This window comes from Watersipora subatra, chromosome 9, assembly GCF_963576615.1.
Source record: "Watersipora subatra chromosome 9, tzWatSuba1.1, whole genome shotgun sequence".
NCBI lineage: Eukaryota > Metazoa > Bryozoa > Gymnolaemata > Cheilostomatida > Watersiporidae > Watersipora > Watersipora subatra.
Genome location: NC_088716.1, coordinates 54316215 through 54330302, shown reverse-complemented (window position 1 = coordinate 54330302; position 14088 = coordinate 54316215). Strand labels below are relative to the sequence as shown.

General features: G+C 36.4%; 1 protein-coding gene across 2 annotated transcripts in view; it reads right to left on the bottom strand.

The window, feature by feature from the left end:
* The window catches only part of LOC137403591 (cold shock domain-containing protein E1-like), a 38443-nt gene that overhangs the window by 685 nt on the left and 23670 nt on the right, over nucleotides 1-14088 (bottom strand). For both annotated transcript variants that reach the window (XM_068089553.1, XM_068089554.1), the window contains exons 7-15: nucleotides 12856-13063; nucleotides 12234-12329; nucleotides 11987-12113; nucleotides 11040-11153; nucleotides 10769-10926; nucleotides 7909-8145; nucleotides 772-980; nucleotides 362-597; nucleotides 19-247 (exon numbers count right to left, since the gene is read on the bottom strand). In XM_068089553.1, the coding sequence (XP_067945654.1) occupies nucleotides 19-247; nucleotides 362-597; nucleotides 772-980; nucleotides 7909-8145; nucleotides 10769-10926; nucleotides 11040-11153; nucleotides 11987-12113; nucleotides 12234-12329; nucleotides 12856-13063 (1614 nt within the window). The remainder of the gene's footprint in view (nucleotides 1-18; nucleotides 248-361; nucleotides 598-771; nucleotides 981-7908; nucleotides 8146-10768; nucleotides 10927-11039; nucleotides 11154-11986; nucleotides 12114-12233; nucleotides 12330-12855; nucleotides 13064-14088) is intronic.

Below are 14088 nucleotides of genomic sequence, written 5' to 3'. Positions count from 1 at the left end.
AAGATAGAAAGTTGCTACCTGAAGTACACTTTTTTCTCTTTTTCTTCCATCTCTATGAAGCCAAACGATCCTTTGATCGTATCCACACGCCCGACAACCAGATCTTTTACTATGAGGAGATTCAAAGCTCTGTCTATGCTTCCTGAAACTCTAGCCACCTGGAACTCCACTTGATTTCCAACGACCGGAGGAGTTCTCTTGTTACACAAAGAGATGAAGCCATATGGATAGGTTGCACTGGCACCATCTACAAACGATGCATTCAAGATACACCACTATTTGCACACATTGCATATATCTAGGATGAAGTAAATATAGTTACAATTTAAACGTGCCCACAGGCATGGTAATGGCAAGCTACCTGAACTGGTCGTCTCTACAGTGACGAGTCCGGAATAACCAGATTTATCTCCAGCTCCCGTGTTGCCTATCATTCTTTTTACATGACCACTGATTACCTTTCCATCAACCTGCACCTGCAGTTTGTCCTTGGACGCTCTGCGCACACTTTCTGCGCTAATTTTTTTATTCCTCGATGCGAGGTTGTATTCTACTACATCGCCAATTTGCAGTTCGTTTGCATCACCATGGTAGCAACTACAAATATATGGACGACGCTTGAGCAACAAAATCCCATGTCCAAACTATGACAAATTTAATTATAAACGGAACCCGTCTAGAAACATTAAAAGTATGTTTTTTCCCAACTAACAGCTCAGCTGATATAACCAAAGACTAGCAAGTGAATAAATAAAGAACCTGTACAATCACCTGTAGTGGAAAAAGATTTCATCATCTATGGCCACAGTCTCTATGAAACCATAGCTGTCCTTCAGACTGCACACAAAACCTGTCTGCAACCCAAGCCTCGATAGCAGTTTAATATTCACTGCCTTTTTGGAGTGTGGGTCACTTGAACGCTTCATCTCGCAGACATTGAATGAGACTTTATCGCCATATCGCAGATCGGCATCCTTTACCTACACAACGATGATTGACATCAACAGCCGCCCTACATAATAACTAGGGTGTGAAATGTTTTATACCAGTAATGACACGGCTGTAAGGCAGAAAAAGCTTGAATTGTTATGATGACTAGTTTCGCAACTTGAGTAATAGCTATTATCTACAATAATTAATCCTATGTTCACACTAGCCAGGCAGACGGAATAATCAAGGCGACAGCAATGATACTATAAGTGAATGTAGGTTTACTTGTGGTAATACATACATATTTACAATTGAGTTATGACTGTGCATACAACTGACTGCACAGATTTTTATTGTGTTAATAGTAGCTGTTAACTTTACATAATGGTGTTAATAATAATAATATTTCAGTGTAGGATTGACAAAATTACTTGAAAAACATTTGAACATTTTGTTAACATTTTCAAGTCATAGAATGGACAGAAGGATTTGCTATATTTACAAGATATCAACTGGAAACAACCCTGATCAATTTCAATGTTTTTTAACTAGATCATCTAAAAATTCACAACTCGATTACCATATTCATGAAAGAAAATCACGCATTTTTAAACAAATGACTTTCGACAATGAGCAATTTTTACAAAAAATAATAGTAATTTCCTATTCGTGTGAAGGAAAAAGTTATGCTAGTATGTTGGATAACCACAGCAAGAATGGCAGATGAAGAAATATCTTTTATAGAATGGTGGTCATTAATTGCTTATGCCTCACATTCACTCATGGGCATAAGAACAATTGATAAATCTACGTTTTGCCGAAAAAATGACCCCTTTATTTCACAGCTTGAGTTTCTAAAGCTGATTTTTGTTCTGCCCACAACGAAATTATTGCTGAAAACAAAATATCTAAACAATCCTTCGTTTTTTGTGACGTCATTTTATCATTGTCGGCCATCTTTATAGACAATTTTATCGTTAAAAACCCGAAGCTTTGCAATGAATTTTTAAAAACGATGCTTTTGTAAGTAATTTTTTTAATTATAGTATCAAAACAACACCAAAAAGTACTATTACATAAAAGAAAAACGATCGTTTTCTACAAATATGGCGGGTTTTTTTCGTGACCGAGCGCATGTGCAAACGGTTTGATGATGTCAAAAAAAGGATGGAGAGTGGTATAAATAGATGCAACCATAGAGTTATCTCCCCCTAGAGTGATAACTACACAAGTTTCCGGTGCCAACAAGGAGCGTTTAGGTCACGTTCTTTTTTGTGCTAGTCAGTAGTAGTGATTGACTAGATCAATAACATCAGCCATGAGAAGGGTTAAACAAGGATCATGAATTTCCAGTTAAGATAGTAACTAATGCTCATATTAAAGAAATGATGATTATAGTTTATTACTCTAATATATGCTTATTATTTAAAGCAATTCAATACCTACCAGGGATAGCTAAACATATTATGGAAATGTTTACTTTTCCATATCCATTTCATTAAACATAAATATTTCCATAATTTTAGGGAAATGGATATGGAAATTTTATTTTAGAAATATGGAAATGGTATGGAAATGGAAATAATATGGAAATGTTATGGAAATGGAATTAATATGGAAATAAATTATGGAAATGGAAATAATATAGAAATGAAGTAGGGAAATGTTATGGAAATAATATGGAAATGAAGTAGGGAAATGTTATGGAAACGGAAATAATATGGAAATGAATTATGGAAATGTTATGAAAATGGATATAATATGGAAATGAATTATGGAAATGTTATGGAAATGAAGTAGGGAAATGTTATGGAAACGGAAATATGGAAATGAATTATGGAAATTGTGACATACACGTAATCCCTGATACCTACATGACTTGCAAAGGCACAGAATAGATAGTGTTAAGTTAGTTAATGCAATCAGTTACTCATAGATAAGATAGATAGTCATACTGGGGTTGTATTACATTAGTGTGATGGGAAGCTAATCGACTGCCATCAACTATGAGCTGTACTACCAGAGTTGCCCGAGTAATAAAAAGTCTTTGGACAGAAAACTTATTTTTATATAACATTTACCATTGTAACTTTTAAACTTCGTATCATGAGAAAATATTTTTAAGCAATTCAAATGAATTAAGAGAAAAAAGAAAACAACTGTAAAGGTTTTCAAGCTTTTTCAAACAACTACCACTTTTGAATTTCATATCATAAATGAAGTGTCCTGTTGAAATAAATTAGGAAGACAAGTAAAACTGTAAATGTGTTCAAATGTAAAATAATTAGCAAGTAATGGCTAAATTTAATCTGTTTAGCTATGATTACAATGAAAAATTATTTAATAAATAAGGTAATAAAAAAGTCTATTTTATTTTTATATAATTATAATTTAGTACAATTAAGTATAATTTACTTTTATTTAACATATAACAACATTTGCCACTCTAACTTTCAAACTTTCTGCTTGCTTACATCAAGCAAAGATGTCCACTAACTAGTGGCCATCTTTGCTTCAAGCTAGTCTATGTATTTGATTGATATGTATTGAAATCTAATATTACATGCAAGGGCTGTTTGTGAACTTTGGTGTCAATGAATCACTCTATCACCATACAATGTCAATACTTTCAGTTGATGACAGTCAATTAGCTTCTCATCACACCAATGTAATACAACCCCAGTATGACTATCTATCTTATCTATGAGTAACCAATGATATACGGCCCCCAATCACTATGTTTCCATGACTCGCATAATCCGCATGTTTCAAATAATTCGAACGATCCGCAAGTTGAGTTACTTAGCAATCGAGCGTTTCAATGAACACCTGGCGTTTCAATGAACACCTGGCGTTTCAATGAACACCTGGCGTTTCAATGAACACCTGGCGTTTCAATGAACACCTGGCGTTTCAATGAACACCTGGCGTTTCAATGAACACCTGGCGGATGCGGATTTAACACCAGTACTTGACCCCATAGGTCAAGTATTAGCCTAATTAATGACTCTATAAATAGCTAAGCAGTCTTGTCAAGCTTAGCTTAGCAGCGATCGTTCGGAACGTTGGCTGTTGGCGCATTGAGACTGCTGAAATCGAAATAAAAACGACTGAAGCGTGAAAATGTTTTTAATGTAATAGCCAACGATAATCTAATGCGCATTAATCGCAAGTACCGTTTCCATGATTCGCAAGCACGATGGATTCGATAAAGTTTTGCGGATCGCAAAACTATGCCGAATTTATGCGGATAGCTTGCGGATTTATGCCGTTTCCATGACGCGAATAACTTGCGGATTGGCTCTAATTTGCGAATTATGCGGGTCATGGAAACGCAGTGAATGTGTGGGGGCTGTATATCATTGGAGTAACTGATTGCATTAACCATAGATATATAAACCTAGATTGGCCAATAGGGAAAAAGCCTGTCAGACTTCAATAGCATGACTTAATAGCATGTCATTGTATTGTACCTCATGCTCGACTGCACTGTTATTAACAATGGAGCTAATGAGGAGAAGGTGACAAAATCACATTTATTTTCACATAAAAACCTTCTTAGAAACATAATCCAGTAAACTAAAGCAATTCCGTGATAACCACCATAGATTAAAACTATAAAAGCTACGAATTGTTGCACATGAGTCATCAGGGCTTTATTTGCCACCCTCCCCTATCCCCACTCTCCCTTTTCCCCTTCTCCAAAGAAGAAGTGAGAAGGGAAAAGAGAGAATGGGGAAAGAAGAGAGGGGGCAAATAGCCCACCCACTGTGGTGATTGAGGTTTGCAACCACACTGAGACAGCGACAAGTGTTGCTTAGTAGTGCTGGATTGGTGAAAAACCTTCCCAGGCTAGCACTAATTGCCACCATGGAGAAGTTGCCGAGGTTCAACATCATGCTATTGTTTAAGTGTAATCATCTAGCTAGTAGCCTAGCTCGTGAGATAGCAAAGAGATATATTTCGATTAGGGCGCATTATGAAGCTAAGAATAGAGCTGGCACGGGTAGCTCGTCTGGTCTTGACCCACCGCGTCACACCCATCGGGTGCCCGGGTCAGGCCACCCGACCCTTGGGTCTTCCTATACAAAGACACGGGTAGGTTTATGGCTAAACAACATCGGTTGTATATCACTTTTTAAGTGCGATTGAAATGGAGTCGCATATAGTGCTAGCGCGGAAGGACCAGGCGAAATAAAACGAGGTGAGTCAAGACTATATTTTTACGTCTGCGACAATAGTCTGGACTATAGGTTTCATGTTTTTCGGCAAAAAATAATCAATATGTCGATGGTCTGGGAGTTCATGAAGGAGCCAGTCACGAAAGGAAAATACCAAGTTATTTGTTAAATATACAAAAGCAAGTTAAAGGTTGACTTGCAACAAAATTCACATTACATATATTTGGTATCATAAGATTCACCATGTCTAACTCTGTCGTGTTGTAGGTGTGAAATATATGGGAATGTGATTACAAGCTCTTAAAAGCTCAAAAACGAACAGTTAATCGCAGCCACACCGGACCGCCGTAGTTTGGATTCGCTTTCCAAAACGGCTCAAATGGGACGTAGTTGTTACAGCATGGTTTCTGTTTACACTTTCATGCAACCTCATCCGTCGAAATATTTTCACAAATATATTTCACGCATTCAATAAAACCATGTCTATTGTTCTTACGCGTCTGTTTTATCATAATTGTAATGCTGTCACTTTTAGCACTGATATCTTACAACTTACCGTAAAAAATCGTTTAACTTTTCAACCTTAGCTCGAAGGAGTACATATCATTGTCTAATAATCATAACGAGCCTGTTGGTCACCTGTGATAATCGAAAAGTGCTACAAAAATTATTTTCGAAGTATTGGGTCACGTGATCAGATTACGACTTGACGATTGAATAATGCCGAAACAAAACTGTAAAGTAGCGAGCATCTATATTTGATACGAGGTCTTCGGTAAAACCCGAAGTGTTTGTGGTAAACTAGTACTACGATAAGTTTTATATTGAGCTTTGTATTGGCCTTTCAATTCACGTGAGAACATCACGAGACAAGACGATAACCAAACTGTAATGACTACGTCAGAGAAATAAACAGATTCCAATCTACGGCGGCTTTTCGTTTTTGAGCTTTTAAGAGCTTGTAATCACATTTCCACGTATTTGGCACCTACAACACAGAGTAAGCATGGTGAATCTTGTGATACCAAATAACTGTAATGTGAATTTTGTTGCAAGTCAACCTTTAAGCTACAAAGAATGGTCCACCTCAATACTATTGAGGCATTTACAACGAGGGCATCCTGAGGAACTTAAAAAGCGCGTCTAACAACCTTCAATCCAGAAAATTTATTTTATTTTTAGTTTCTTTTCACTAATACCAGAAGTTTTAGGGAAGTGATGGATTTTTGCTTTCCACTATGCTGGGTTATCTATTTCTATATTTGTAAAGTATTTCTTAACTAATCTCTTGTTGATTATAATAGCAGTTGAAAATAAAATCTGTAATAAAAACACTAGCCAAATCATGCCATTAATCTATCACCTATTAAATAGGATTGATCCACCGATGTCTAGCCATAAATTGTAGATTGCATCCATAAACCAAGCCACAAAATATAATGATTGGTGTGATAAGGGTTTCTTTTATCTTAGTTTATTGATGTCACAACAATAAGCTGTAATAGAACTATCTCTTAACCTTAAATGAATAAAAAATCACGCGTGCTGACCCAGTCCGACCCGATCTTGGCCCTCATTGCTGACACCGAGTCTGGTCCGACCCTGCATTCTTTGGTCTCGTTCCAGCTCTAGCTAAGAAAGCCATTGATTCCATTTCCCTGATCAGATCAAAACTCAGGCTCAGAAACTCAAAACAGGCACATCATATTTAGTCATGTTTAGTTCAACATGATATTAGTCTTTTACCTAGCCAGGGTCTGACTCTTCGGGTGGGTGGGCTATTTGCCCCCCCCCTCTCCTTTCCCTTTTCTCTTGTCCCCTTCTCACTTCTTTAGAAAAGTGGAAAAGAGAGAATGAGGATAGGAGAGGGTGGCAAATAAAGCCCTGGTGGCTCATGATTTGTGCGCAACATTTCATAGCTTTTATACTTTTAATCTATGGTGGTTATCAGATATTATCATAGAATTGCTTTAGTTTACTGGATTATGTATACAAGAAGGTTTTTATGTGAAAATAAATGTGATTTTGTCACCTTCTCATTAGCACCATTATTAACAACAGTGCAGTCAAGGATGAGGTACAATACAATGACGTTACGTAATGCTATTTAAGTCTGACAGGCTTTTTCCCTATTGGCCAATCTAGGTTTATACGTGTATATCTATGGCATTAACTCACTTACACTAACTCACCATCTATTCAGTGCCTTTGCAAGGCATGTAGGTATTGAATTGCTTTAAATAATAGGCATATATTAGAGTAATAAACTATAATCATCATTTCTTTAATATGAGCAATAAGTACTATCTTAACTGTGGAAATTCATGATCATTCTCATGGCTGATGTTATTGCTCTGTCAATCACTACAATAGACTAGCACAAAAAGGGGCGTGGCCTAAACGCTCCTTGTTGGCACCGGAAACGCTTGTGTTGTTGAAGGCACATATATCACTCTAGGGGGAGATAACTATGGATGCAACCTTGAAATGTCATTAGTTAACCTTCAACAAGTGCTTGTTACTTCGGATAATTTCAAACAAATAACTGGTAGACTTACGTTTATGAAAAAAAAAATATGGCATTACTTGATAGTTTGCCATACATTAGTAAGCTCATGGCTGCGAGTACTTTAAAAAAGGTTTGCTCATAATAATTTTGGATCTCTATCCATTTAAAATCTCATCTACAGACTATCTGCTTAGTGACAAACTGTTAACAAGAGTAGAACGCTATTAGAAGAGAGCAGCTGATAATATCATTGCAAGTTAAAACATTTTACTTGCAGACCTTACGTACCAAGTATGGGATGAAGACTGACTCCTTACTGATATTAGTGTACTGAATGAGGCCAGTATCAGTCGAGCTGACATTGTGTGGAGAACCCTTTTTAGACTTGGGTGCTGGATGGTCCTGGGTAACTGTGCCCGTGAATGTCTGCGAAGAGACCTGTTGCTCCTGTTTTATTGAACCTTTGGCCAATTTCCTGATGCGTATGGCAATCGGCTTGGATTTGTTGCCAGGGTCATACGCAATCTACATGTATGTATATATATACATATATACAAATATGTAAAGACTTGGGAAAAATGAAACACGTGCAATGATTAAAGTTGCGATTGCGTCAAAAAAGTCGATCAAAATGAAATTAAAGCCAATAACAGGGTAGAACATCAGCTACAATTTGATGTCATTTTTGTCCTTGTAGACTAACCCTGTCCAAAGAACGTTTGAATGAGGTCATCTTTTAAAACGCTCAGATTCGAGCGGGTGCTTCATTCGTGATGTATATAGTGGCACATGTGAAAAGAGTCCATGAGCGATAAATATAAGATCTCTTTAGCCAGCCAATCATCAGCACAAATTTTTTTTATGTCAAATGTTATCGCTAGCAAAACGCATTGTCTGTGATCTCAAAGTTGGGGATTTCACTCAATTACTAGACCATACATCGACATACTGTAGATATTTCCTGAATTAATTGACATCGCTAATTCACTGAATTACTGGATCGACACTTTTTTATTGTCGAACAACAGAATTGTAACAATGCTTCCAGTTCCTGCGAAGGTGACTCAGTTTTCTGTGCATCAGGTGGTTAAAGTTTGGGCAGACAGCGTACGGTTAGAGCTGACAGGCATCAACAGCCTTATGTATCAGAGGAAGATAGGAGAATGAAGGTAAACTTATCTTCGACTTGAGTCTCCTATATGTATACTGTTGTGTTTACATTCAGATTATATTTCCCTGTTTAAGACTAATATAACTTACTGTGCGCACGAGCTTGATACGAAATAACGTTGATTGTTTAGTTGACGGCTTCTATCGGCTTCTGACGGTTAATCTATAGCATCTAGCAATATAATGGCTTGGATTGATAAACAAGTGTTAAATATACTAAATAAAGGTAATAATTTCAGTACTCATGAATACATTTACTAATTATTAAAATTATAATTTTTGCTAATACCGATCATTCCATAACTTTTTTATCGTTTCACCTAGCTAAAATAATTGCTTCAAAATTTCTTTGGCAGCTTTAGCTAGTAATTACATCTATAACAAGAATTTATGTTCATTTCTCACTTGTAGAAAGTGAGGAATATCAAATGATTAACGCTCATCTTTTAACTCCGAGAAACAAAGCTTTGAATTGTTGGCTTAGCGTACTTATGCTTTTGTTAAACATTTATTCATTTTTAAAATTACACTTGCAATCTACCCGACTCTCAATTGGAAAGCTTTCAGTAGATACGCATCAGAACGACATATCTATGAATGACATTTATTTATTACGTTTTATTGATTACAGGATGTATATCTGCAGCCACCAGTAGAGGAGCTGTCAGTCTGGACACTGCCATAAATGAAAAAGAGAGACACGAGTGTGTGCAGCACAAACCATAACACGCTTTGAGTTTGCTCCAGTAGATTAATGTCTTATTATCTGAGCTGAAACTATATGAGTGGCTATGACTTGGATGGATGTTTTTAATAAAAAATTTTATGCCAAGCGTAAACTTTTTTGGCTTGTAAAAATTATATAATAAAACAATATTGTTGATGATGCAAAACATGATTTGCAGAACATATTGAATACATCATAAACCCGTTGCCATCTGGGCTGAAATCTTGTCTAATAGATGGATCTATGAAGTGTAATCAGAGCTGCATCGACGACACTTTTGCATAGCTCGACTCAATTCCAACGAACCAAATATTAAAAGCTCATAAGTTTTTTATGCTCCACATTAAGTAAAATCAGGTGAGCTCACAAACCGCCAACCAGGTGCAATTATTAGCCCTTTGCCAGAATCAGTGGGTTAATTGATTTCACAGAAATTGATGCTTTGCGTTCACTATTCCAGTCAACTCATTAAACCATTTGTTTTGTACTCTAATCAACTAATCAAATGTAACCAGTAATTTTTTTCTGCTAATTGATACTAATAATGACTAGATAACGTTGACTATACATGACTTTTTAAGGGATGCAGTTGGTTTCGCCATATATTCGAACATATTTCTTTCAAAAATGCGGGCGGCTTGCTTATTTTATCTAGTAACTAGTTTCCGGTGCGACTAGCAACTGAGAACTTCGCTGATACAAAGGCCGCAATGAAATAAGTGAACTCGATGACCTGATTACTGTAGACCGGCAGAATCGTAGTCGGTACTCAATTTTTTACACAGCATTTAGAGGAAACTAATGACAAATTTTAATTTCCCCTATTTGAGGTGTTCAAAATACTTATAATAATGTATCTGTAGCTAGATTAAAAATTTGATCCTAGAAATCATGAGCAAATACAAAATAAAATATATGCCAATAGAGTCATGTAGGACTAGACATTTATCGTAATAGCGCATGTTAATACGAGAGATAGAGACAAATTGTTTTACTATATACATCATTTTGGGCAAGTCCTGCACGTCTTTTTTTTACAGCAATCAATTTTTGTCGATTTTAATCTTCAAATATCTTGACAATCAAAACAACATATCAATCAACTGATAGACAAAAATCAATACTTTCTGTTAAAATCAACTAAACTTTGGCGCTATCACATCTCTAAGTAATAATTAAAAAGTAAATAGTGCAAACAGCAAGTAATTCTGCTAAAAGAGCATGAAGAAGGCTGAAGAGAAAAGTACTTACTGTAAACTCAATCTCATCCCCGACAACCACGGGTGTGTTGGTCGACTCGTAGAGCTCATTGAAATGGAAGAAGAGCTGCGCGTCACCCACACCTGTGCTACAATCGGCGCTTAGAATCTGGAGAAACCCGTAGGACTCCTTCACACTTGAGACGACTCCTGTAACAGTATTCGTCATGCAACAAGCAAATAAGGCTGAACAAGACTGAACAAGGCTGAATAAGACAACTTCAACAAAACACACAGCTCAATAAGTATGCCTGCCTAAATACCTTTATCTCGCTTTTCCTTTGACACAATGAAGCTTTCCTCACACAAAGTGACATTAGTAGCGTGTATTAAACCGTCCCTTCTGTCTTTTGCAATCTGAAAGTCTACCACATCGCCTACAATAGAAGCCCGCATACTTGGAAATTATATATCAACATCAAAGCTCATAGATATAAAATAAACATGAAAGAGCAAGGCGCTCTGTTAAACCATTTCAGGTGAAACAATTTGTCAACGCCAGGCCGTGTTATGCAACAGTCAGCGTAACTATTTTATGTTGCAAGGTTATAGTAACTCATGTTTAGGCACAACTAGAAACATTTATGGTATCAATGAGCCATATGATGACAATTACTGAGCACTAATGTTTATAGCAGTTGACCAGTGAACTGGCAGCGTGCCAACTTGTAAGTATAGAACTAATCATAAAAAAGATGAGGTTTGAATTTCTCAGTTACAGATCGTTGAAGAGAAAAATACGAGACCACTCTTGCATTCCTTTTGGTAATGACCAATATCATCTCTATCTCTCTCTCTCTTTTGCAACAAGTATGAATGCTTCCAAAAGAAACGACTTGCAACATATAGGCGGAGATTGTCATTTATAATCAAGTCTCAGGCTTGTCTCTCAATATCATCGTTGTGGTGAAGTTATCGATGTTTTGCTACCGCTGTAACTCTTATTTTAAAAATACTCTGCGATTGAATATACAGTAAAAGTTGAGAAACTCTTGCTTGGCATTTTGTAAATAATTGTATACTGATTTCCGGAAATGTCACAGTAGGCTGGTTTAGGTTTTGACTATGAACGTTTGACTCACAACCAATTACAAGAAGACTAGTGCTTCAAATAGCCTAAAATTTGGTGACACATAAGAGACTGCCGAGCATCAAAACGTTAACAAATTGTTTAGCCTTAGCTCCAACAATATCTTTTAGGGACACTCACCAACAAAAAGGGTGAACTCTCCACTGATGTCCCTCTCACTGTAAGCAATATCTTTGCTGTCGTCAGCTGTTTCGTAAGTGATAGATCCAGCCAAGGGCTCTGCATGTTTTCGAGTGGCTTTGATCACCTATATGCAAACGATAAAACCATTATTATAAGTACTATTACACAAAACGTTATGGAAAATTCACCGCTGTGAAGTAGTAATATTTAAAAATCCAACAGCCCGGCATCAAGTAATGCCTACCTTTGCAATCTTGCCTCTCTTCTTCTCAGTGCTAACATCTTCAAACACAACTGTTCCTTCAGGTAATTTTGAAATATTTGTAGCTACTTCTTTATTCTGTTAACAGTCAATAGAAAGACTATCACTAATACCACTAATAACGACTACTTACACGCAGTAGCTACCATCCAAATAACTCTTCGTAGCAACCATAAGACGAAAGATCAAAATGTGATGTTTGTTGAATTGGTTTTAATCATTCCTCCAACGCCATAAACAAACATTCAATTATTTTGGTAGGAAAACCACCAAGACCACATATGCAAAGCATGATACAGGGCAGACCAAAGACAGGCTTACACTAACCAATTTAAAAAAGAAACATTAATTTTAAAATTTGTTCACTTTGGCTGTTGGCTAGCAAAACAGCAGAATATTCATCAAACCATGTTCACATCTATAAATACCGAGAAATGGCAAATGCATAAGCGCTAAGAAAACTAACTTAACATGCGGTTAGTCTATGTTCTACAACAGTTGAGGGAGGTCCTAAGTGATTACCCCAAAAGTACTTGGTACAGCATGCAATTGCCATAGCTGGAATCTACAGAGTGCAAGTAGCAGTCTCTCCGAGTTTACTCACATTTCTATGTTGAATATTAAATTGCACATCATCTCCTAGCACCAACTCGGCAATGTTGCCGGCATACTCGCTGTAATGGAAGAACACTTCCTTAACCATATCTGCCCGTTCTATGAATCCGTAATTCTCTTTCAGAGAGCACACAACTCCTTGTGACATTTCAGGTGGTTGCAGTTTTTTCACAGCAGTAGCCCACATATGGCCAGTCCTGTAAAAGATAAAAATGTCAAACATTTAACTGGTTGGTAAAATTTTGCTTTGGAAAAATAGTGTCAAAATCAAACTCACTACATATAAATTGACTTCCCTTTGAAATGCTAAAACAGTAACCGCTGATCCCCGCAGTAAACTGCATAGACCTACATAAATTACCATAGTAAAATAAACATGCTATGCTAATCCTGCTTTCAAGCAGCTTATCAGTCAGAAAGTGCATAAGTTTTGCTTTTTTGGATGATGGATTAACTCATCGCAGTATGACAAGAACACTCGTCATGAGTTGTCCTCTCGGGTGGATGATGAGTATTCTAATTTAAGATCATGTGATCGCAATTTGTTGAATTAAATTTAATGTGCTTGAAATGACAAGCCTTAATGACTCATATCAATTTAAATTTTGTTTATAAAGTAATATGGAAGCAGAGACTTTTTTAAATCTGGATACATCGAAATTGGTACAATTTATAACTGTCTCCTCATACCTTAGAAGACCACGATATACAATATTTGGTGAAGGCGTTTATAATTCAGAAGGTGAGTTCGATGAAAATTGAGTATGTTTAGACGTGCTTTTCAAACTAAAATGAGAGTATTTCGTTTTCCTGATAGTAGTTAGTGGCATTCAGGTTATTACAGTGACAATTATAAATGTATTAACAGAGACGACTGATTATCCTATGTATTTGTTTCAAATATTTCAATGTTTGAAACATTGAAATATTTCAATGGTTTAATGTTTACGATTGCTAGAAATCGTCCTATCGGGAAACTACTATTGTGCATAATATATCTTCATTTTTAAATCAATAGTATATTATAATAAGTGTACAACATCATAAATTTTAAAGTTCCACGGTTAATTTAGTTATAAATCTACTATATAAACGGCAATCGTTGTCTGTGTGCATGTGTGATTGATTGATTGTGTGTCCGCCTTATAGAGCGGTCTTTCCTTTTATCGTCGTACAAATTTCAGTCGTACGAAGCGAACTGAATTAATATGTGTAGTAACGG